Source organism: Corvus hawaiiensis, chromosome Z (genome assembly GCF_020740725.1).
Source record: "Corvus hawaiiensis isolate bCorHaw1 chromosome Z, bCorHaw1.pri.cur, whole genome shotgun sequence".
NCBI lineage: Eukaryota > Metazoa > Chordata > Aves > Passeriformes > Corvidae > Corvus > Corvus hawaiiensis.
The window spans coordinates 10854162-10879590 of record NC_063255.1 but is presented as its reverse complement, the minus strand read 5'-3'; the positions used below and the strand labels follow the sequence as shown (position 1 = coordinate 10879590).

The window sequence follows — 25429 nt, the reverse complement described above, 5'->3', positions numbered from 1 at the left end:
CTCTGCAGACGCCACACGCGTCTGTTATGAAAGACCTTTCACGCCCACACAACCCCAGAACTGCAGTCCCAGCCGTCAGTGGGCGCAGGGTGGGGTGGGGGTGTCCCGGGCCGGGTGTCCGAGCGGGGCAGGGCGGCGGCGGCACCGCCGGGCCCGCGGGCCCCGCTCCCCGGCAGCCGCAGCCGGAGGCGCGGCCGCTCCCGCCCCGCCGGCTCCGCGCCGCTGCGCCTGCGTGGAGGGGCCGCGCGCGGGCCGGCGATGGCGGTGGCGGCGCTGCGGCCGCGGGTGGCGGCGCTGGGACGGCGGCTCGGGGTGCCCGGGGCCCGCGGTGAGCGGCGCGGCGGGGGTGGCACGGGCGGCACGGGCGGCACGGGCGGCACTGGGACACGGGCGGCACCGGGACACGGGCGGCACCGGGGGCACGGGCGGTACCGGGACACGGGCGGCACCGGGACACGGGCGGCACCGGGGACACGGGCGGCACCGGGGGCACGGGCGGCACCGGGACAGGGGCGGTACCGGGGGCACGGGCGGCACCGGGGGCACGGGCGGCACCGGGACACGGGCGGCACCGGGGGCACGGGCGGTACCGGGGGCACGGGCGGTACCGGGGGCACGGGCGGCACCGGGGACACGGGCGGCACCGGGGACACGGGCGGCACCGGGACACGGGCGGCACCGGGACAGGGGCGGCACCGGGACACGGGCGGCACCGGGACACGGGCGGCACCGGGACACGGGCGGCACTGGGGACACGGGCGGCACTGGGGGCACGGGCGGCACCGGGGGCACGGGCGGCACCGGGGGCACGGGCGGCACTGGGGACACGGGCGGCACTGGGGGCACGGGCGGTACCGGGACAGGGGCGGCGGAGTAGAACATGTCCGCAAGCGGCGTGTGCGCTTGGGAGCATCAGACCTCCGGCCGCGGGTGGCCTTAATTTAATCGTGAAAGGTGCGGTCTGACAGGATGACCGGCCTGTTCAAGTTCTGTATAATTCAGCCGCTCTGGTAGGTGCCCCAAGGATGGATAAAACCACGTGGAAAAGGAGATTGAGTAAGGCTCCTGCTGACTGCTCATCAGCGCTAAGGGAGCATTGTATTCTTCCCTCAGATACCTTCTTAGCAAAAGGCTCTGCTACTCTGGACAAGTTGAAGGACCTCTGCAACGAAGGGAAAGAACATCCATCCACGCTTTTTCAGCTCTATACCCAGGTACTTTACTATGGACATCAAATTCCCTTTTAAGAAAATCTGTGTAGGGTTTTGGAGAGGGTTTGGTGTAATAAAAGGGTGGAGCAGAAAGGCATCTCTGCTTCTTGAAGTGTGTGGTGAGCGTCTGTGAAGCACAGGGCTGCTTTTGACTTGGATAACTTGGAGTCAATAATAATTGTGCTTTTACTTCAGGGACAGGAGGGGGTTTATCTTTACCAATCCTTCAATACTTCTAACTTGCACCTTTTGTAAACTAAATGTTAAAAAAACCTTTAAATTGTAATATGTTATAAACTAACGAGCTTTCTAAATTACAACACTCCACCATTTGATTGACGGTAGCATTTCTACTTCGTATATGTTCTTGTTTTCATAGGCTGTTCTAGACATTACATACTTTGAGGAAAACCAGCTTGTGGATGAAGATTTTCCAGAAGAATCTTCCCTGCAAAAACTTACAGAACTTATTTATATTCTTTCAGAACCAGAAGACCTAGTGAGGGAATGCAGCATAAATGAAGAAGTGAGTAGCCAGAAGGTGAATTATTTCATTATTTAAAAATAAAAAATCTGAAATGGAATAGTAGTGTTTGTATTTCTGGTGGGCAGAACTTTTGCATTAAAAATGCATTAAAAAAACATTTTCAAGCCTATTTGGTATTTAAATAGTGATTCCTGAAAATATTGTTTGAAATATCTTGTGTGCTCAGAATTTCCCTTGTTAACATCTCATGATTCCACTGGCAGTTAATGATGATTCCATTTCACCTACAATGTTAGGTTAGGCTAGGCTTGTCTCTCTGCATGTTGCTGTCAAGTACAGTCCCTAAAGTAAGAGATTTACACACTGTTTGCATACGTGACAGTGCATAGGTGTAATTCTGATTTATTTCTGTCTTAGACCAGTTTGTTGGATTTTATTTCAGCCCATCAACATCCTTGGTGCAGAGTTGTTAGAATGTCTTTACTGGAGAAAAGGAGCCCTGCTTTACATGTATTGCCATACAGCAAAAGAAAGGAGTGAATGGCTACAAGAAAACATTGCCACATTTAAAAAGGTAAAGGAGATGAAAATGTTCTATGAGCTTGTGAATACAGCTTTAAAGTTTGACTCTTCACTTTTAAAATATGGCTGTTTGGTTTGTTTTGTTTTTCTTTAATTAGGATTTTGGGGACTTCATAGAAAGAATTATTTCTGCCTATCATTAATTTAACTGGAACTTGTTTTTTCCTCAATTTTTTAACCATACTCAGTGTCTTAATGATGGAGTTCACTACTTAATGAAGATGCTTAGCTTTAGATGCCCTCTTCAACTAGACGAAGATGTCTCACTTCCAGATAAAGACACTGCTACATTACTCAGTGAAGGTAAAAAAAACCCAAAAAAACAACTCCAAAAACCCCCACAACCCACTCCTCTTAGTAACTGCTTTATGCAGTGCTTTTTTGCGTGTTTTTATTGTTTGACTTAATTTGTATCCAAGACCTGACACTCATTTTCCTGGTGTTTATGAGTGCACTGGAGGGAGGTGAACTGAGGCAACAAGTGTTTGATGCACAGCAGTGTTTTACGCTGGCAGTGTTTACACACAGTATTTTACAACCATCCAATTCAGAATTGACAGATGTTTAAGGCACAAATACGACTGCAGAGGGTGCCAGAGGTTGACATATTGGTCTTCCCTTCTAGTACTAGGGCAGCACAAACACAATTACAGACTTTGCGCCGGTACAAACATATGCAGAATTGGTTAGTTTTGGCAAATTATCTCTGTCACCACTTTATTTAGCTTTGCATAGGTTTCATTCCTTTTGAGCATTTACAGGAGGATCTTAGGCTGTATCAGTGTGATACAGGTAGGGTGATGCAGTAGGAGGGGATTTGTAAGGTAAAACAGCTGGTGCTGAGGACTCAGTGTCCATGTTGAGCATACTCAAAAACAGCTCTACCTACTCTGACTAGTGGGATGGAGCGTCTTGCTTAATTTCATCTGAAAGTGGCATTGTTCCTATATACTCCATAATGCAAACCCAAGTTGAGGATTTATTTAGCAGGATTTGTCCTTTTGTGAAAGACACACATGTGCCTTTCAGTTCAAATACTAAAGTTGCTGCTGGTTAACCTGAGTTAAGATGACCTCAAACAGTATCTTTTAGACTTAAATTGTGGGAGGCACAGAAATATTCTAAAGTAAATATGTACAGTCATGCCTGTGCTAAACAGACTGTAAAGAAATACTGAAATTCTATGAGATAAATAGGCAAACAAAATTACAGAAATAATATTTATATGGCAATCTTAAAAGATTTTAACATTATGGAGGGCCAAACTGGACAGAGAAATGAGCATGGTCTTGATCTAGGTTTTCTTCTGGGCATTATATATTTATATAATTATATACTTACACTGTCTTTTTGGAATTTTTTTCCCCCCAGTGTTACTGAAAGTTAACAAGCTGTGTACTTGCTTATTCCAGAACAGTAAAGTACTTGATCTAAATTATTTTTGCAGGTATATTTAGTGACACTCACTTACTGGCTATGATGTACAGTGGAGAAATGTGCTACTGGGGACTGAAACACTGTGGAGAAGGGAAGCAGGAAAACCTTGAGTCAATAGATCCTGTGTCCAGCAGTGACCTGGGCAGCGGATCACAGAGCATATCGCTGGATTTCCAAGAAACAGGCAGAAACACGTTAACAAAATATGTGGCCGTATGTGAGGGACCCTTAAAAGGTCAAGGGTGGAACACAACAACTGCAAAACAAATGCTGCGTTACTTTGTGAAGTCCCACAGCTAAGATCCACTGCATTGTCTGTGCCAGAAGAAAACTTGCGACATAAGAGCACGCTCAAGGAGGTTCTCTCTGCTTCAGTGTCTTACTTTCGTTTTCCAACCAAAATGTATACTTCCGTTGCATTAAAAACGCGCATTCAAAGGACTCCCGGACTCCCGGTGCGAAGTGCAGTGCAGTGCTGGGGAGCGGGTGCGGCAGCCGCCCGTGGGCCCGCAGCGGCCCGGCGCTGGCGGAGCGTGCGCGGCGCTGTGCCGGGCGGGGCGCGCCATGGCGGCGGGAGCGGAGCCGCGCGGCGCCGGCCTGGAGGCCGCGGTGCGGGGCGGGCTGCGCGTGCTCCGGGAGCGCTGGATGCGGGGCCCCCGCCAGCGCGGCGGGACCGCGCCGGCCCCGCTCCCGACGCCCCCGGACGGCGCGGAGGGAGAGAGCGCTCTGCGGATGCTGCCGGTGAGTAGGGCCCGGTCGCAGGGCGGGGCGGGGGGAGCAAAGCGCTGCGTCCCGCCCTGTCCTTCGCTGCTGAATTCCTGAGTCGTTACACCGCTGCTCTCAATGGTTTGCAGATCGACGTGCAGCTGAACATCATGTCCTTCCTCTCGCCCCAAGATTTGTGCCGTTTAGGAAGCACAAGTTGTTACTGGAGGGCAGCTGTGCAAGACCCGTTGTTGTGGAGGTATTTTCTCCTGCGAGATCTCCCCTCTTGGACATCTGTTGATTGGAAATCACTCCCAGATGTGGAGATTTTTAATAAAGCCTTTTCAGAGGTCAGCGACAATGCACTGTATGATTACATGGCAGTGTAAGTATCCCCGTATTCTCTTACATGACTCCAAGTGTGCCTGCAGCAGTAATAACTCAGCCCCCAGGCATCTTTCATATTTACAGCAATAAAGCTCTGCTGTAAGCTGCTGTTTAAATTGTGATGTGTCTCAAATTCATTGTTTAATTTGGAAACACAATTTCCTGTTGTTCCACGGTCTGGTCAGCTCTTTTTGTTTGGAACTCAAAAAGAATGTAAAACATTGTAAAAAAGACAAAGCTAGTGCTATAAAAAATTAAAGCTTTTTGTAAACTGCATGTCTGCTATGGCACAGAAATTCTGCATACCGTCGATCTTGATGAAGAAGTGTTCTTTACTGTCAGTGCTACGGTAAGCATTTTCATAAAAGTACCAGGAAGTCTTCAAACTACAGCAAGTGGAATGAATCTTCTTTTTTTTTTTTCCATCTTATGTGGAAGACCTAATAATAGAAAAGTGCACAGAATGTGCACAGAATAACAAGTTGTATTGTTTTAGCTCTGATTGTCAAAAGCTGTAAGACAAAGACTGGTTTCAGGTAGTATAGTTGAAAAGCATAGCAACACACTAAATGTGTTTAGATGACTGATAAGAGCTCTTAAGACAAGTAGATGATTCTGTGGTGATTTCTTTTCTAAACTTCATTCAGTCCCCTTAATTTGCAGTAGTGCTCTGTGGATTTGTTTGGGATTTTTGATCTATTTGCACTTATATTTTCCAAAGGTGGTGCTTAGTATGTTGCTTCGTGGTTAGTGCATCAACTTGTACAATTTCTGTGCCCTTCAGCCCCACTTAACAGATGGGAACAATATGCCCAGAATTTGAAGTGCAAAATATATACTGCTTTTGAAATTAGATTTGAATCTGTTTAGGTCTGAACCACCTATTTGAAACCACCTGTTACTGATTTCCACTGTGTCCGCATGCACTTAGCGATTTTGCTGATCTCAACTGAAGCATCTCAGTGTGGGTATTAAGTAGCACACATTTGGTATTTCCTTGAAGTGGTTTGTCCAGCAGCAGCCTGCCATGTCTACAGAAGCAGACTGAAGCTGCTTCTGTAGGATGTCTGTCTGTTACTCTTCGCCTCAATTACCAGTCTTTCCATGCCTTCTAGCATCCACACCAAACGAGGATTTAAGTTTGCAGAAAACACTTGTCTCCTTCCACAGCTTGCATGCTCTGTACCTACAGGGAAAATTATTCTTTTCAGGTGGTTACCTGTTGATAACACAAAAGCAGTCTAATTAAGGTTTAAAATGCACTCATAAGGTTCATTTTTTAAATTTAATTTTTAATGTGAATCTTCTGCTTTTATGTTATTTTACCTATATTGTGTATTCAGTGAGGATAGGGAATTTGTGAATTTTTTTTTTTAAATAAACTGAAAGATCTGTAGATAGAAGTGTATACTAAGGTCCAAAAAAGCAGCATTTGGACTTCAGAAGAACTGATGCCTTTGCCTGCTTTTTACTGGTGCTTGAAACCATCAGTTTGGACCTTTATAATTTTTGACCTATGCTTTGAGTTGTACCAGTACCGAAGCATGAGAGGTGTGGGACCTAAATCAATTTATATTGTTTGATTAATACCTCTTTTGTATTTTGTGTTTAATTTCTAGTTGCATCTATTTTACGCAGATATAAAAGGAGCTGTCCTCAGGGTAGAAGAAGTTTGAAATCGAGCCGTCCTCGGTATGGGGCTGTGACTTCCTTTTTGCATTCACTGGTCACTCAGGCAGAACCTCGCTTTGCTATGTTTGGGCCAGGTTTGGAAGAGCTGGATGACTCTTTAGTACAAAAGATGATGACATGCCCAGAAATTCTGCTAGTAGCTGGCCTACCTCATAGACAAATTCATGGTAATGATGGTTTTGGCTTTTGGCCTTCATATGTTGTAAATAGATACAACACAAAAAACTTGGGAGGAGAAATGAAAAAAAGGAATGATTTTTTTGTATCCTTAACATTCAGTAGAATCATGGTAAAAACAAACCATTTTCTCTCTGATTTGGTCAGAAGGATACATGCAGTGAACATTTGGGACAAACTAACAGCTTCAGTGGACTTACGATTAAATTTGCACATTGTCAGAAGAATCATTTTGCTCCCTCTATTTTAATCCAAAATTCTGTGTTACAGCTGCTGTTGTAATTGATAAATGCAGACAGGCCTTTCTTTCAGTATTGCTTGCAGTAAGTGGCTAAAAAACACATTTGTGATTTTATACAGGAACTCAAGGCTGATTCTTACAGGATTTGGTATTCTGATATCAAATGATGTAAATTTTATTTAGAAGAGTTACAAAAGCAGGTGAGGGATTTTTTTTTTTTATGTTTAAAAGAGTAGCTTTGAAAGTCTAATTTGACTTCAGTCCAAGCCAGAGACAAAAGTGTGTTAGTTTTTACCTAATGGTTACTTCAGCATAGCAGAATTAGAATAATTAAATTGTATTTATAGGGAGCATGAAAATTATTTTTAGTGGGTTTTTATTTCTCTCATATGTCCTTTTCAATGCAGCTTGTCATAAGCAGACTGGAGCCTTTTCTATGCCAGTTTCAGCTAATAAACACAAGTCTGGCTCCATTCTGATTTAGATTTCTAGGTTCAAGTCTAATAATCAAAAATATGGAAATGGTTTTCATACCATTGACTTGATTTTCATTAAATTAAAAGTCTGATCAGTTGGAGCATGTATAAAGTTTAATTGTAAAATAGTAAATCCGCTACTGCTAACAGCAATATCTAGGCTTGAATATATTAATTTTGTGGCAGCACTGGAATTTCTGAACTACCACTTAATTGTTTTCAGTAGCCAAATACTTGTAATCACATATATTCATTTTTTTTCCCTCTAGGAATCGGATCAGGAGTCAGTTTTCAGTTTAACAACAGTCAAAAATTCAATATTGTGACACTGTATTCCACCACGAGGTAAGATAAGATCTGTTCTCCACCAGATAAAAAGTACAGTTTCTCATTTGTTTCATACTTCTCTTTGTAATCTTGTCATGTGACTTTCATGTGCCCTTTCTCATGCATGGATATCCCTTATAAATTGAAGTTTCAATGCATGCCTTTGTTTTTCCTTTCTTTTTTCAACCTCTGAGTTTTCACATGGAAATAATAAAGCTTTTCCAAACTATTTACGTACCAAAGGTGTACGACAGGTGCATTACAGGTGCCTCTATCCCTCTTGATACCTTGGTTGAGTCCCTTTTAAAACATTCTCTACTCACCCTGGAGTGTTATTTTCATACACATCTTGCAGATTGCTAACCACCTCTATATGTGCACTCGGAAAGAAAGCAGGGCAGGAGGGGGCAGGGAGAAGTGAAACCATTTTCCTGGCTCAGCCCGTTTTCCTATCCTTTTCCTGTGCCACCTAGACTTTCAAAGACTCAGTTTTGGCATTCTCAGTTAACCTGACTACTGAAATACTGAAATATCTTTCAGTGTGGAAAGGAGGAGAGCAAGGGAAGAGCAAGCTGTTGCTGTGAATAAGATGTTTTACCAAGAGAACAGCATAGTAGGGAATCAGCAAGCTGTGCACTACAGTGTAATAGCTCAAGTGAGGAAGGTGTGCGAAGTAGTTGATGGATTCATTTATGTTGCCAATGCAGAAGCTCAAAAAGGTAAGGGGTTTCTCTTATTTATATTTCATGAGTAACTGGAGTGTTAGATTACAAAAAATATGCAATACATCAAAATCCATATTCTGATCTTTTCAAAATCTGCTATTTCATCATTGCTTTCCTGTTGAAGAGGTCTCCTGTCCTAGACACTCTCTTGTCCTAGGGGTTATGGCCCCTTGTTTTTTTTATGGCATATACTGATACTGCTGCTATCTACATTACATGTGGGAAATTATCTGGAATAAAAAACAGAACAATTCAAAATAAACAAAAACCTTGCGTATGTGTAGGAGAAACCTCAAAGTACATGGTTTGTGGTGTAATAGCCCAGAAACAACCTTCACCAGGAAAACAGTAAAAAATGCAGTTAGTCTAAATCAGGTTAGTCCTGTAAGATGGTAATCCAAATAATTATGGTAATTGTCTTTACATTCATCAGCTTTGAATGGAGGAAAAGGGCTAGCTCAGGAAAGAGGCAAGTGAAAAAAAATTTAAGGGATACACTAAGGAGAAAAGTGCATTCAGTAGGGAAGAGCTGCTAACTGTGCAGTGTATGAGTATTTCTGAATGTCTTGTTGAAATTTTGATCTCTGTGAGGTACTCAGAAAACATTCTCATGTTAGGACTGAAATAGGCTGCCATAGAGTCTGTGGAGATCTTTAAATAACATCAAATGTCATTAATATCTGTGTAACATAAGGGCAGATGAATCAGTCTTGTGATAAGCAGAACAAGATTATTTGGCCTTTCCAGCCCTCTGTCTCATCACCTCTGAAACAAAATAAACCCCAAAAATGAAAACACCTTGTATTTGCATATACTTAAGATTCATATATTAAAAATTGTTTCTTAGAGCATGATCGTCCGGAGGAGCTTGCTCGTATTTTGGCAATGATTGATCCAGCCCTCGGGCCTCCGAACAGGCCTCTCCTGGTTTTGTCCTGTGTGTCTCACACTGGTGTGAAAAGAATTCCGTGTGTTTACGTGGCACATCAGTTGCAACTAAATCTGCTACGTCAGCCCTGGATGGTACTTGCTCTTAAACCTTTATTTTCTGTTTTTCTGTCGTTGAAATGTAATTTAGGCTTTCATGTTCCTGAACCATACCTACCTAAGCAAGTGTGCAGCTTTCAACTCTAGTACACGAGCCCTCTGCTAAAGTGGAGGATTTAGTTTGTCTGGTCCTCTAAGGTGAATCATTAGCCTATCTGAACACAAAGAACTAAGTGACTTGCCCAAAAGCACACTAGAGACTTAGATGGAACCAGAATGTAAGGAAGGACAAATGATGGTCTTGAAGGGAGTAAGGAAGCTTCAGTTCATTTAAATCTAAAGTCTTCAGTTTTTGACAGATCAGTTTTTAACCTAGGATCTGAGGTCCAGAGGTCCTGAACCCGTTTTTTTATGCTTGTCAAGCACAGTATCTATCACCATGGTTCAGCCACACAGGATTAATTTTTGTTGATGTTGTGCAGCTGAAGAATAACTTAATCAGAAAAAACTCTGATTTGAGATAATTCCTTTGTTTTCATAAGGAAAATGTTTATAGGCTTCTTACACAACATACCATTTATAACAGCCTCTGGATGGGATATTACAAAATCGGAGTGTTAATAATACGCATAGAAGTCTAAAGCTAGCAGCATTTTTGCTCTAAGAGGTACAATAAAAATTTTCAAGTGGATTGCCATCTGTAAATAAAGTATAATGTTCCAGAATAGCTGATGGAACAATTGAAAAAAATTCACCCTGATACCAAGAGTGAAAGCTTTCCTAATAGGAGGGGGGTTTTTGTCTTCTTACTCTTATAAAACCTTTTTTGTCTAAAGGACCTTTACACTAGTGATAAAAATTTAGATTTGATTATGAGTGTTTCTGACTTTAGAGATAGACACACAGTGATACTAAAATACTGTTAGATCCTGTTAGTTGTTATCTCTAGTACTACATTAACTTTTTTTTTTCCCCCCACAGATGCAGGACACTGTAGCTGCAACTTTAGATGGATTGCTAAATGGAATTGAGTGGCTCTTGGAAGAAGCAAATAGTAAAAATGCACAGTAATGGAATTAGGCATTGTTGCACTGTATAAACCCTTTGGTGGTTTGCATTTCAGTTGAAGTGAGAATCTTGTCCTTCCTGCCAGAGTACTGTCAGAAGGGAAAATTAAAAAGCAAACCTGCATTTATTTCACTGCACATACTTAAATCCTTAACATTCTTCCAACTATAGTCCTGAATTAGAAGTATGAGTAGGATTGCCTGGATTCCAGTTGCCATGAAGAAGTGATTTGGAGGGACAATCTGAGTGGTTTGGTTTGCTTTGGTTTGGTTTATTTCTTTCAACCAGAGGCCTTTAGAGCACAATCTTTTCTCAATATATCTGATGGTCTAATATCTTCTGTAAATATATATGTAACACTACATTAGTTTATCAGCACAGCCCTATCACACATGTAGTAAATATATTCAGTGGAGATCTTTACAGTGACACTTCCTGACCAAAGAAAATATACTGTAGGTTGTACAGTAAAAGGCTGACAGAAAGACAGTAACTCCTGATTTCAAAAGACTGACTTCTCCTGTATTTTTCTAGAAAAAATGTCCAGACAAAAAATAGCAGGGAGGATTGTCAGCCCAGACCAAAATTCTAGAAGCAAACAAACATGCTGTGTATGAATTGTTTCTTTATTGTGATCTTACTTATTAACCAACCACGACAGACTTCAGCATCTTCTGCTTTCTTTTGCACTGAAATCATTAGCTTGAACTGGACGTGCCTCTGATACCTTGAACAAATGTTAAGTAGAATCATTAGTACTCCAGGATTTCATTGTATGCATACAGTATCAGTTTTTCAAATATTTGTGGCTATTTGCAGATGTGAATTGTACCTGTCTTGAAATTTTCCACACAGTTGCAAAAATTTTTATGAAAAGCAAAGCAACATTTTAAAACTGGAATTGTGTTTTCCATATTGATGTCTTTTGGGATAGTCATAGTCTTCTGCCTTTTCCTGTTTTTATTACTGAGGGAATGTTCAGAAACTTTGCTTGGATTTCTGTGCATTTATTTGCTTTATTCTGGGATTTTTTTTTTTCTCCTATCTTCATGGAAATTCAAGTGTCTCACAATTTTTTCTTGGTACCTAGATAAATGACTGCATGGTGCACATACAGGTGTAACTGCCCTTAATCTGGGATACATGATTGATGATCAACACAGCTATGTCATTCCATTTGAGAAGATGTTTGAAATTTTTAATGAACTAGAAAGTATCTCTTTTTCGTCTTTTTGCACAATTAATTCATCTTTCTAGATAATTGTTGTATGTGTTCTAATCAGGACATACGGGAGTTTCACAGGAAAATCCAAAGGAATATGCACAATGAAAATTCTGTGGCTTATCCCTCTTTTTTTTTTTAAGTGTACGTGTGTTTTGCCCTTTAAAATAGAGCAGACACAATGGATTTACGAGTATTTGGGTTAAAATTCCATGCTTTGTGACTGGGTGTATGTGTTTTTCCTGCTAGTCAGAGTAATTTCATAGTGGTTTATATGCAGGGGATTGAATGCAGCAACCTGATGCTGTATTAGCTGCTATGACTATGGGAGGGTTATGTAAGATCCTCATTCTACTTTCTTCATGAGGAATAAATGATTTTTTTAAACAATGTTTAGTCTTTCTGTGTGTGTTAAGCCCCCTCCATGTGTTCATGTGTGCTCACATACTGCAATCACACTGTCATAACAAATGACAATTGACATCAGTAGTCATTGATGAACAACATTATTGTATGTTACCAGTTTAATTAACAGATATTAACTCACTGTCATTTCAAAAGGTTAGGAAAACGTAGAGTACATAATTTTTCTTAACGTCATTTAGATTAACTTAAACCTAGGATACCTTTCAGAATTACAGGTTTGAAGGGTGCAGTCTGGAAAAAAACCAGTGGCAATGAGAACCCTCTGCAGTCGCAGAACTCCATGATGGAGTGCTGTGGTGGATCAGCACAGGCAAGGAAGATGAGCCTGTGCACTGTCCAGAGGAGCAGCTGAGGTGCACAGAGGCGTGCTGTGGAAGAGGCAGGCAGCCTGTTGAGCGTACATACAGTGAATAGTTGCAGAGATGCACAGCCTTTTAGATTTCACAATTCCTACTATTTAAATTCCTGAGTCTGCTGGATTTAGAAGCACAGTAATCAGTTTAGCTTGGGACTATCGTTAAAAATTCAAAAATAGTTGGGTATGGAATACTAGAACATGACTTAAGTGTATTTAAAAATTTTAATGTAAAAAGAAAATCACTTAAAATCTAATTGGTTTTGTATTTATCAGGGTAGATGCAACTGTGATGGGTTTGTGAAAAATTAAATCAGGATCTGAATCCCAGGAATCTTTCTTTCCTAGGGATGAAGGATTCTAACAGCACTAGAAAAAAATTGCTTTCCTGCCCATTGAGGCAGATTGTTTATCTAAATAGTGGTCCCAAAATAAAAGGTTAAAATAAAAGGTTAAAATAACAATACATGTGATTTATAAGAAAACTCAGTTAATGAAGCTTCACCTGAGCAGCTTTCCAAAAAAGAAAGTGGCTATGGGAATGCTAATTTTCTCATCTTTGAAACTTTGAGTAACAGAAATGCCTGCTGCCAGCTCCAGAGCAGTGGCTGGGGGCACCTGCCAGGCTGTTATGACAGAGGGAGCACACTGTCACGGATGACATGTCTCTCAGGTTGTGACGATGTTGGAGCAGCCCTGGGTAGTCACAGAGGGTCTAAGCAGGAGTGTCAGGACCCTTCTAGTTGCAGCGTCAGAGGGATCCAGCCCTGCAGGATGGCACTGCTGATACACCTCAGCCCTGATGCTGTCCAGACAGTGTCCCTAAACCCTTTGCCAAAATTGCTTCAAGTAATCAATTGCACTCCCTTCTCAGTGCAAGAAGCAGGTGCAGTTATAGAAAAACCTATGGGAAAATCAACATGCTTTGTAAAAGCTTGTAGACAGGGAATATGCTGCCTCTTAATCTGATGGGTATTGTCAATATCACTTTGTATGGTAGCATGAATATCACAGCTAAAGAGAATAGATGGAGTTGCTGTCAGGAAAACATACGGAAATAATTGCTGACATTATTGCAAAGTGATTGATGTCTATGATTTAGTGTGTTTTTTGCATGCCACTCTAGCACTAGTGGTTCTGGATAAATTACTTTCCTCAAATACACAAGTTGAGAAATAACACTCTTTGGTCAGTTACAGAAGGTGATACTATAGCTAGAGCCTGTGCTTAAACCTCAGGCCCAGAGGATGTCTGAACAAAGGCTGCCCTCAGTTCTTTTAGGAGGACGAAACTGGAATCAAGAATGTAGGTAGTAGGCATACAGAAGAGACCTAACAAACAATAAAACACAGTAGATCTGGATAAGGGGTATATTTAAGAAGCAGTGAGATTAGATACCTCCTGTGATATGCAGAAAAGACTCCACTACTGGAATAAGTAGTAAAGTAGGTATGTTTATTCCAGCGCTGGGACGCATGGGGGATAGTTCCTCCAAAGCCATGCGTACTGACAGCTGCATTCAGCTTGGTATTTATCGGGCTACAAGTTCCATATTCGTTGAGTTTCCCAATACACCTATACATATTCATCACCTAGCCCCTCCTAACCTCGCCTCATATTACAATGAGCCCAAAAGTCATTTACATCCACGTTGTGCTTGCGCAGTGTTATCTGGTGGTCGTGGGCAGGGGTCGCTGACATGGATAAGTGTCTTCCTCAGATGAAGTAAAGGGTCTTCCTCATTCTGAACTTTTCACCTTTCTTCCCTGCGCATGCTCTTTATGTCCTTGGCCCAAGTCCAAACTTCAAGGCTGGTTTAAGTTAGGTTGAAAACAGGATCTTTGGTCAAGATTCCTTCCCTTTATCAATAGTCTTATATCTTCTCATCCTGCTTTGGTAGGCACAATAAGTGTTGAGCAAGCTGTATGCATTGCTTCTAACAAACAACTTAGCAAATCATTTAAGCTCTGCTTCCCCATCCCCCTGATTCACCTGCATCAGCTCACTCCTGCTCCAGCATTACCCTGTCTGTGCTGAGAAGCTGTTCACAGGTGCCAGTCTGGGCAATACTGGCCAAGGTTCCCAGGCAGCCAACATCTTAAGGTTCCTTCCTCCAGCCTCTTAAGTGTCTTTAGTGGCCGTTTGCTGGATTCTCTCTGGTTTGTATCTCTCATACTGCAAGCTTAGAACTTGTTGCAGTGGGGATCCTGCAACATGCATATACCAAACCAGGCGTCCCGTGGAAAGGAAATATATATGGACAGACAGATTCTTGCTAGATGTTTCAGAGATGTTTATTTCTCCAGCCGCATGGCCGGGGCTCTGCCCAGGAACTGTCCCAGTCACGGGACCAAGGGTCCTTCTGCCCGCGCAGGGAACACAAACCAACCAATGGGAACGAGGCTGAGCAGGGGCAGGGAAACCCCGTGTCTGTGCCCTCAGGGCCCCTCTCCCAGGGCTACACGGCAGGGGAGGGACCCCAACACCTCACCCATTTTATTTTAATAAAAGGAGAATGAAAACAACTGGATAAACATAACAAGAACAGTTTCAAAACAAAACAAGCCACCCTCCTGAGTCTATAAATGTCCAATCAGATTCTGTGGAACATCTTAGGGCTGACAGAAGGGAGACAGAACTCTGAGCATGCTTTGTGGGGAAACTGAGGCAGGAGAGGGTTTAACTTCTTCCCTCCCCCTTTTCATCCCCCACTCGGCATTGGAAAGGGATTTTTGGGGAAACAACTGGCAAAAGCATGGTTTTGTGAGGGAAACCATGGATGAAAAAACGGATTGGGAATACACTGGGGGTAATAGGACATAGGGTAAAAGGGAAAGGTGGGATTAGGAAAGGGAGACTGTAGGGGGGACTTAAAATGGAGATATTGTCTAACATGACTACGATTTTTAGCATATATACTGCCTTTTACAGAAACACCATCAGGCCCAGTGACCTGCGATGCTTGTAACCCTTTTCTCCCTAGTACAATATTAAATTCCACCACCTCTCCATCTCCCAAGCTTGGGATGCATTTTTCAGGGTTATTCTTTTTAATAGCAGTTCTATGCACGAATATGTCTTGCTGGTTGTCATACCTTGTTATAAAACCATAATTTTGCTTAACATTATACCATTTTACTATCTCTAAGGTCTTAGTTACTATGATCTTTTCCTTTTTCCGAGTGGCTGCTGTTTTCTGTCTCGCTGCGTCTTTGCTCTCTCTTTCGGTCGCTCCCGTGTTGGAATTGTCGGGGCTGCTGGTGCCCGCGCGCTCTTCCCGGGGTTGCGTTCGGGGCTGCGCGGGCCGGGCCGGGCCGCGCCGCTCAGTTCTCCGTGCGTCGCCTCCTCTGGTCGCAGCTTCGCTGCCGCTGCCGGGCGCTGTACCCACGTCTCGGCCAGGCCCCCGAGCGACGACCCCCCCGCGCCCTGCTCCAGCGCGCGTCTCGGCCGGGCGCGGCTCCGTTCCACCGCCATCGCCGCCAGCCACCGCCCGCGTGCCGCCCCTCTCGGCCGGGCGTTCACGGGGCTCGCTCCACCACGCGCTGCGCGGGGCCGGGCGGGCACCGTCGGGTCCTGCCACTCCCGCCGCTCCTCGCTCCACCACCGACACTGCGGCTCGCGTGGCTCCGCCCGCGCGCGGGAACTGCCTCGCTGCTGCTCGCAGAGCGCTCGGTGCACGTGGCCTGGGCCGCACGGTCCCTGCGCCAGGCTTCCCTTCGCCAGGACACAGCTGACATTGCTCAACAGTCTCGGTAACTAAATAATATTCACGAAAATATTCTTCCATCGGCATATATTTTGACTCCAGTATTAACTGTGTCCAAACGGTTTTCCAAAAGCCCTTGGTAAGAATTAAATCCCAAGAAACATAGAAAAAGTTCTTAAGCAACCATGCCAGGAAGTGTTTCAGTTCTTTTTGAGCTTGAATCAAGATAAAATTTACAAATCGTTGTTCAAGAATCATTTTAAGTTTAAGATAAATGTCCATATGCGGCTCTGAGAGCCAAGAGTCTTCCCACGGTTTCTCCATAGTTTAGATATGGAATAGCAAAGCAAAACCAAGAAGAGGAATCCAAAGTTTCCAGGGTTTACTCACACAAATCAGTCGCTTAGAGATCGGGGATCGTTCTGCCCGCATTCCCCACCATTATGTTGCAGTGGGGTTCCTGCAACATGCATATACCAAACCAGGCGTCCCATGGAAAGGAAATATATATGGACAGACAGATTCTTGCTAGATGTTTCAGAGATGTTTATTTCTCCAGCCGCATGGCCGGAGCTCTGCCGAGGAACTGTTCCAGTCACGGGACCAAGGGTCCTTCTGCCCGCGCAGGGAACACAAACCAACCAATGGGAACGAGGCTGAGCAGGGGCAGGGAAGCCCCGTGTCTGTGCCCTCAGGGCCCCTCTCCCAGGGCTACACGGCGGGGGAGGGACCCCAACAAGAACTGGACACCCTGCTCCAGATTCAGACCTACCAGTCCTGGGCAAAGGGGAATTGAGCACTTGTCCTCAATGTAGCCTTTGTCACTGTGTGGGCACACTACTGAATCCAGGTTCATGGGTCTCCCAGGACCTCAGCTCGCCTTTGCAGAGCTCCTCCAAAACCAGTCACCTGTCCTGCACACATGCACAGAGTGTTCCCTACTGGAGGCAGGACTTTGCTTATCATCAGGAGGTTTCTGAATCACCCGTTAGCCCACCGAATGGGCTAACAGTATTCTCACTTGCAATATTTCTGGCTGTCCTTGCACAAGGAGCCTACTATCTCTGGGAACACCAGCCTGCGTGTGACAGCATGCAGAGTCAGTCACCTTATGGGAGAAAAATGCATTCAGTCTTTTCCTGAGGGCTGAAATCAATCAAGTCATTTGCTCCATCAAAAGAAAGCTGAACAATACTAGTCTTAGAGTCTCAAAATTAATTCCTCCGTAATATGCAAACTACTGGTAGACAAGAGCTCTAAGTATGAAACTCTGATACAGTTCCAGAAAACTGTATCCACCCAGCTCTGTAAAGTGTTTCACTGTGAAGTAATCCTGATGACAACCCAGAAAGACCTACTGTATTCAAGAAATTATTTCATATTACTCTTTACAAGGTGATAACAATAAGCCACACTTTTCCCACATAAGAATAAAGGAACTGAGGTAGTTATGTAGTAACTGAGGACTGAAGGCTGTACATCTTAATCCATAGTGCTCTGTTGATAAAGAAATATCATTTTGGTGAGTTATCTCTCATGTCTTCCCCACAGACTTGAATTATGAATGCCTGATGTCATGGGAGACACGTTCCATAAATGGGAACATAAAAGGGCTACTCATCAAGAAAAAAAACCAAGAACAAAAATTCTCTACTTGAATCAAATAATCTTTTATGAAAGGTTTTATACAAGTTTCCTAAATGTATCTAGAGACACCAGTTGCTTAGAACTTTCTCTCATAAGACTGGTGGCGTTAACAGGCAACTCCCTCAGTAATTCAGCTGGCTTTATCTTAAATTTTGTGAAGATTTAAAACAGTGTCCATACCTTTAGTTCATATGAAAGAAATAGGTTAAATTTGATCTGCATATATGCTGTACATTAAATTCTGTGGGATGAATTAATTTTTTTCTTGAATCTGAATCATGAGGATTTAAGTAAAAGAGTTACCTGGGAATCCTCTTCTAAGAAAACAACCTTCACTCATCACACACCCAGACCTTGGGCTGTATAGCATAGGATGCACTGACACAGTTACACATCAAGCTTCTTTGAAAAAGCACACACTATTTGCAACAAAATAAATGCAAATTACAAGTTTAACTAACGAACAATATTAAAATAATCTCACGGGGTTTTTTCCAAACTTAGAGACTCAAATTTTGTAAAAGTATATATTATTGAAACCAAAGAACCCAGTTTCCTGACTCCTGCTACATTCATCTAAAACAAGAGAGGTAACTCTGAGTATCATCAATACATGTTTGAATTATGTACTTGAATTCAAGCATTTTTCAGTCTTGTATTGAAAAGAATTGCTGCTGAGCCAGTATCAATATCCTTCTTTTCAGTTGACAGACTTGAACTGCTTTTAGGCTCACTAAAACAAACAAACAAAAATTCTACCAAGTTACTATGTTTTCTAACTTGCTTTTTAACACGGGAACTGAGTTGATATAAATCAGCTGGTGTACAGACACACATTTTGACCCCCCACTATTCTCTGATCACTTGTTCCAGTCACAAGTAGCTAATAAGATACAAATAAACTGAAAAAAAAAGACTGAAAGGACATACTGTTGTAAAGATTTTTAGGGGTGTCTTGGTATGCCTGAGGGGTTAAATAGTTTGAGGGCCCCAAGTGAAAAAGAGGCATTGGAAACCGCTGACACAATAACCAACAAGATTCATGGCAGGCAATTAAAACCAACAGCCACAGAAAATTCTGGCTAACATTCAATAACCTGATGCTGATGTTTCCACAGTGCCTATTGTCTATGGGTGTCTACTGCCACCTGAGTGACTCCCTCAAGCCTAACATGCTGAGCTAGATCCGGTCTTACTTTTCCCTCAATAGTAGCTTCCATGCATCTCCAGTCTTTAAGTATTCCAGCACAACAGTTTCCTTCCTGCCCTCTAGTCTGTGCACCAGATTAAATTCATTGGCCTGATTTGTGATTTGCCAAGCAAATCACAATTGTGAAGTCAGGTGCGGGAGAGAACACAGAGCTGTGCTTCAGCTGGACCACGTGAGATCCTGCACTCAGAGGGGCAGCTATATGCCAGGAATACTCTCCAAATTCTAACCACTTTCTGCATGTATAAATTTATCCCATATTTGAGCACACAGAGTTGAATACACCAGGAGAAAGGAAGGTCTTGGAATTTTGAAACATCCACAGAATTTCAATAGTTATGGCACAATATGCAGTGAAATCCATGAAGTCTGATCTTGTATTCTTAGTGAAAATGCTTCTTGGATATTTCTGTGCATTTATATGTTGCTAATTTGGTCTTGTTTTGTGCACATCAAAGTGGAATGAAGACAACTGGCTATTGGACTATCAATGTTGTCACAGTATTCCCTGCAATGGCCAGAAAGGTCAGGTTGCCCCAGTGAGGGGCTTGCAACGCACCTAGAGATTGTCAAGCTTCATATTATCTGAGTGCAGGTAGAAGTTGGCACAACAATTAGGGCACAACAATTACAGCATCACTCCTCAGAACGCATATCATTTTCCTAACACCTCTGAAATACCTAGCCAGACTGCCTACAATCCAAAGTTGCCTCCAATTAGATATTGAACTCAGAAAAAATAGCTGTACTTGAAAAACTGTAAGAAGGCTTTATTCCTACCCTTATTCCAAAATAAGAGTACTTTGTTCATTTGAAGTGGATCAAATTATGCCAGCAACACATATCCCTTTTCTGGGAAAACAGCATCAGCACACTGGATTTATACTCTGGGATAAAATACTGTAAAACAGTCCCAGAGTAAATTCACAGAAGGTACGCCTTAAATGACAATGTCTTGTAAGATAAACAAATACTGTGTTTCCAAAATAGAGATCCAATTCGCTAAATCTTTGAATGAAGTCTTTTTATTTCCCCCTGGATCACCGTTTGACACAGTGTAACTACAAGGGCTCTGTGAAACACACATCCTGGCCTCAGCAAGCTGCAGACCATGCTTAGACATGGCTGCTTAGACAGCAGATGCAGCACAACCCAAAGAGATGCACTGGGATAGTGTTTGCACCTTGACTGCACTGTATGGTTACAGCTCACACTGTCCATCCCAGCTGGCAGCAAGCCATAACAAGGAGTAATGCAGCCTCACCTCCTCTGAGGTTCCAGAGCACTGGACCCACCCAAATCCTGAAATTTACTCCCAGTCACATTGATAAAGAGTCGGAGACAGTTTTTAAATAGAGCATAGATGTAGCCTGAATCCACTGAAATACGTTCCTGCTGTCTCAAGTCAAGAGAGGATTGGGATCCTCTAACTCACTCATGTAGATCAAGGAATCAGTAAAAAATCCCCCCCGTATTTGTCCCCAAGGTTTTCATCACATGACTATTCAAGGATACTTAAGTAGGGTGTTGTTGAGAGTACCTAGAGACCCAAAGTCCCTATACAGAGACAAAGTGAGAGATCATCAGAGAGCATTTTGGAGATTTTGTGCTACTTTAGCATGTTGCAACACCACTGCTCCTAAGAATTTGGTTTACAATATTTAATTCTTTTGTTTGTTTTAGCTCTTTGAGACAGACTGAAAGTCTGGTGTAAAAAAGTGCTCAGTTTATACTCCCAGCTTATACTCTGCCTTTATCTGGATACTGGCAATATTCTGTTCTGTTTGTCGCTGTCAATCACACACCAAGGTCACAGTGCTGCTCCCTTGGCAAGTTGCTCCACTGTTTGCAGAATAATAAGATGTTCCTGTACAGACTGTTTATTTCAAAGTTTAGAACATAAGAGTGAAGTTTTGCCATAAATGTAATAAAGTCAGTGTTATTAGTCCTTTAATATGTTCAATGTGCTGTAGAATCTGACTACAAATTCAGACCCTTCAAGTACCACATGTGTGAGAAGGATCATCTAAGTCAGTAGTACTCATATGCCTGAAATTTAGCATGTGAGCCTTTGCAAAATGAGTGCCTTACTTTTCCTTTAGAAATTATGAAAGACATAGATAGATAGATAGATAGATAGATAGATAGATAGAATAATTCATTAAATTTGTTTCTTATTCAGTTGAAGCATTCTAGTCAGGCTGATGTTGAAGCTCTAGGTTTATTTGATTGTATGGACAACTGATTGTATGGCTGATTTCACTGTCAGAAACTGAGGCCTGCAATTCATCTAATACTGTGCTCACCACTTCACCTCTGGATAGAAAAAGAAACACCTTTGCTTACTTTCTTTGGGGTTGGTGGAGTGATTTTCCCTCTTTAGCAAACTGCTACAAGCCTGTAATTCAGCTACTGGCATAACTCAATCTACAGCATAATGAGGAATCTCCCTGACCAGGGTAAGCTAGAAGAACTTGGTTTCATAATTAAATAAAAAGGAATTAGCAGTATAATTTTCAGTCAAAAAGACATCAATCAATACCAATGACAGGGGCAAAGTCTGCTGTTTGATTATTTACTCTACTTACTTCGATTCAAGAACCAAATGCATTTTTATTGATCTGCACAGGGACACCTCTTCCAGTTGGTAACTGTCATTCTCCTCTTCCTTACTTCCAACCCTGCTTGCAAGAGGCTTGACCCGAATGAAGAGAGGCACACCTCATATGCTCCATATCCTGGTTGTTTTCCAGTTCTGAGTTTTTTTCACTTTCTTTTATTACCTGTACTTCTCAAAGTTGCACCTTCCATGGGTTTTCCAGGCTTTCTAGTCTTCTTTCCCTTCTCTGACTGCTCATCACATCTCTATTTCTTCAGCATCAGTCATTTATATAAGGTCTTTGGAATGGCCGTGGTGGATTAGTCTACCATCTCTAGCAGATAGATATATTATCTACAGTGACTGGACATGAAATATATTTTCCTGGCCCCCAAAAATTTGTTTTTCAGACATTCTGAAGCAGTCACGATATCTTTGCATTTATTAACACTAATAATTTCTCCTCCTTGTCCTTTTTTGTGTGTCTGTCTCTTTTCTGTCTGCACATTTTTAAAGCCCAGCTCATCTATCATCTCTTTATGTAGGTGAATCATGGTTTCTTTATCAAATTCTCTGTACTCAGATTTTATTTTTTTTTATTTCTGCAGCACCTACTGTTGTCAGCCAGAGGGGTGGGAGCAATTTGAGCAATGAACTGTTCAAACAAAAACCACGAAGATTGATCTTACTCCAGTGCAGTAACTACTTAACTATGAGGTAAGAAACACAGGGGGATAAAACTAAGTGGCACTGCTTGGACCGGATGAGAGTGGAAAACTCTGCACAGTGATAAAAGCATCGCCGTAAAACAAAACTTTTAAGACATTTTTCTGTATTTACTCACTCCCTTTCTGATGTTGCTTTAGGTAAACAGTGATCTTCCCTGTGTCTCAGGATTGTCCAACCTGAATGTGTAAACTCTCACTGCTGCTTCTTTCATTTTATTATGAAGAATCAAAGACTCTTTTTTCTATTACATCACTAAATCATGGGAAGTGAAAAGAAGCTGGAAAATCTATCACCTGAAAATATGATTTACTTAAGTCTGATAATTGAAAAATATATTTAGAAATGTTCTACCTGAATATCCCTTTTATGAATTCTAGGTCCCACTCTTTTGATTATCATCATTTTCATACACTTTGAAGAGTGTACTGCCCTTGAAAAGAGTTTGTGAGCTTCTGGGTCATGCAACAGTCTGCTGGGCTAACAGGAAATAATAAAAATTGAAGCTGAAACCTAAAGCAAAAATATGAGTTGGAGGCTGGGAGAGACACTGGATGGTCTAGATGTTTTTCTGTGGTGCTTCTCTTGGAACAACTGAATTCTTAGAATTTAAAAGGCAAAAAAGCCAGATGTATTTCAATGCATGTCCAAGCCTCTTAGTTCAGAATCAACTCCCATAAGAATACCAGAATGACAGTCTCAGTGTTTGGTCCATAGGTGAAAAAGGAAATTAATTAATTTTCAGGAAATTAATTCTCATTTCCAGAAAATCTGTGAGCTATTTTTAAAAACTGCATCAAATTCACTATTTTTGTACGGAAATAAGGAACTTTAGCACTGTCTTGAAGGAAAGTACTTTGTATTGTTAAAAATAGCTGTGATACTCTTCATGAAAACTACTCAGTAAAGAGTATTAAAAATTCATTCTTAAAAGTAAGACCCATTAATTTGTCCTGGGGTTTTGGGATTTTTTTTCTATTTATTTTGTAAAATCCAGAAAAAGACTGAATCAGTGGTTTTGTCATTTCCCCCAAAACTAACTAAATGGGACAAGTTTGCAGAAAAGCTTGGAAAATAATTTTAGGTATGTGGTAATAATTTCTTCCATCATATGCAGGCATTGCAATGGAAAGAATATGTGACTTCTACACTATGTATTAAAAATGTAGAATGGAATTGTTGGGACACCCTGTCATAGCATACAGAGTATCTCAAAGCAAGGGTCAACAGCCAGATTCACAGGCTTAAAGTTCTTTCTCTCTAACAGAATTCTACATATAATCCTCAATATTTCTCTCTTCAGGACAATGAGGGAGAGTGCCACTGCTGCCTAATTAGTTCTCTGCTGCAGAAATGACAGTGAATGTATTTGTCACTGAAAAAGAACAGAAGGCACTGAACTAAAGAGCTGCCACTGTAGTGACACGAAGCCATAGAATCACAGAAAGTTTGGGGTTGGAAGGGACCTTTAAAGGTCAGCTAGTCCAGCCTGCGTTTGAAAAGGGGATACTAATAAGCCTGAAAGTACACACAGGAAAAGTCTTTGTATTTCACATCGTCCTGCAAAAAACAGTCACAGCACTTGAGAAGGATCAACAGCAGTATGATAAGAATCTATACCATCTCTGCAATCAGCTATTGTCACCTGTTAGCCTAAGCATTTATCTAAAACTAAAAAGAAACTTGATATAGTTTGAAACTGATACGCCTTCTACTAAATGTAAAAATGACAGGGACTGCAGCAATGCTGGGAACATTTGGCATTTTTTAACACAAATATAGTTGCTCTTATGTGACTAGTAGAAGAATTTGCCACAAAAAGAGATTTAACTACTTTATGAATACTTTCCCGACACTTACTATTTCACCTTGATTAATGATTATGGTTTAAGCCATAAGCTGCATGGGTTCCTGTTGCAATCCAGTTTAGACCCAGGAAAGCAAAGCAAGCTAAGTCTCTGAGCATAAACCAGAAAGAACCTGGAAGGTTCAAAATATCCCCAGAAATGAGATTAAAACCAAACGAGGTTAGATGTTGTTGCCAAAAAATGGATGTATTTTATTTGATAGTAAAAGAGGCAAAGAGAAGGGAAGAGAAAAGAAAGAGAGAAAGAAAAAGAAGTGTGCGTGGGGGGTGGGGGAACAGGGAGAGGTGACAGGGGTTAGATGGAAGCATATCACCCATCCAAGGGTCCCAACGACGTCTCGTTGCTCCCCTCCATCTGGTCTGCTGGTGGTGAGGGTCCCCCGTTGCCGCTGTGGCCACGCCGCCACATGCTGCTGCACACCATGCCATGCTGCCATACCACACGCCGCCACACGCCAAAGAGTGCAGAATTCCGTGGATTAATATACGCTTTGGGCCAAGTGGGAATGCCCACGTGCCTCTCTTGCAGGGGCTTGACACTGTCCCTTGACAGTGTCACTTGACACTGGCTTGACACTGGCTTGACACTGTCCCTTGCAACACTGAGGGTCTGCTGCATCATGGGCAAGGAAGAACTAAAAGAATATCCTACCTACAGCAGGATGTTTGTTTGTTTAGTATTTTGTTATTCTGCTATTTTGTTCTGACCTTTTAGGCATGGAGATGCCCTGCAGCAGTATTACTGAGAAAGAAAATGCCTGCATATATCAGGCCAGAGGCCTGGTGGCTTTCTGCCCTCTCAAAAGGATCCTCCTTGTTTTATGTCTTTGGGTCTGTAAAGAAACTCATTACATCAATGTCAAAAGTCAGTCTACCAGGCATCCAGTTTTGTTTAATATCTTTATTGATGATGTGGACATATTGATGCGTGCACCCTCAGTTTGTGAATGACACCAAGTTGGGTGGGAGTATTGATCTGCTGCAGGGCAGGAAGGCTCTGCAGAGGGATCCGGACAGGCTGGATCAATGGGCCACGACCAGTGGCAAGAGGTTCAAAAAGGTGAAGTTCCAGCTCCTTGGGTAACAACCCCAGGCAACACCACAGGCTGGACACAGAGTAATTGGAAAAGATGCCCAGCAGAAAAGGACTGGGCTGGTCAACAGCAGCT

General features: G+C 42.4%; 2 protein-coding genes across 5 annotated transcripts; both read left to right on the top strand.

Moving 5' to 3' along the window:
- Positions 1-258: 258 nt before the first annotated feature.
- On the top strand, positions 259-4159 carry RIMOC1 (RAB7A interacting MON1-CCZ1 complex subunit 1). The gene is made up of 6 exons (XM_048291947.1): positions 259-328; positions 1114-1214; positions 1591-1737; positions 2141-2272; positions 2469-2583; positions 3728-4159. Exons 1-6 carry the CDS (start codon positions 259-261, stop codon positions 4015-4017), a joined length of 855 nt encoding a protein of 284 aa, XP_048147904.1. The 3' UTR covers positions 4018-4159.
- A 113-nt stretch (positions 4160-4272) lies between these two features.
- FBXO4 (F-box protein 4) lies at positions 4273-25225 on the top strand. 4 transcript variants are annotated; one of them, XM_048291945.1, is made up of 7 exons: positions 4273-4458; positions 4572-4807; positions 6448-6668; positions 7665-7740; positions 8263-8441; positions 22276-22384; positions 24976-25225. In XM_048291945.1, exons 1-7 carry the CDS (start codon positions 4282-4284, stop codon positions 25004-25006), a joined length of 1029 nt encoding a protein of 342 aa, XP_048147902.1. In that variant the 5' UTR covers positions 4273-4281; the 3' UTR covers positions 25007-25225. The 4 variants fall into 4 exon arrangements, with proteins under 4 accessions (XP_048147902.1, XP_048147901.1, XP_048147903.1 ...); XM_048291944.1 differs by lacking the exon at positions 24976-25225 and adding an exon at positions 22774-23326; XM_048291946.1 differs by lacking the exon at positions 24976-25225 and adding an exon at positions 22534-23326.
- The last annotated feature ends 204 nt before the right edge of the window (positions 25226-25429 follow it).

What these genes read in the sequence shown, in the direction of transcription:
- FBXO4 (XM_048291943.1), top strand. Translation starts at nt 4,282, where the DNA reads ATGGCGGCGGGAGCGGAGCCGCGCGGCGCCGGCCTGGAGGCCGCGGTG. An exon ending in CTGTATGATTACATGGCAGT is followed by an intron (nt 4,808 to 6,447) that starts GTAAGTATCCCC and finishes TATTTTACGCAG; the next exon opens with ATATAAAAGGAGCTGTCCTC. An exon ending in CAATGCAGAAGCTCAAAAAG is followed by an intron (nt 8,442 to 9,294) that starts GTAAGGGGTTTC and finishes ATTGTTTCTTAG; the next exon opens with AGCATGATCGTCCGGAGGAG.
- RIMOC1 (XM_048291947.1), top strand. Translation starts at nt 259, where the DNA reads ATGGCGGTGGCGGCGCTGCGGCCGCGGGTGGCGGCGCTGGGACGGCGG. An exon ending in AATGCAGCATAAATGAAGAA is followed by an intron (nt 1,738 to 2,140) that starts GTGAGTAGCCAG and finishes ATTTTATTTCAG; the next exon opens with CCCATCAACATCCTTGGTGC. An exon ending in TGCTACATTACTCAGTGAAG is followed by an intron (nt 2,584 to 3,727) that starts GTAAAAAAAACC and finishes TTATTTTTGCAG; the next exon opens with GTATATTTAGTGACACTCAC.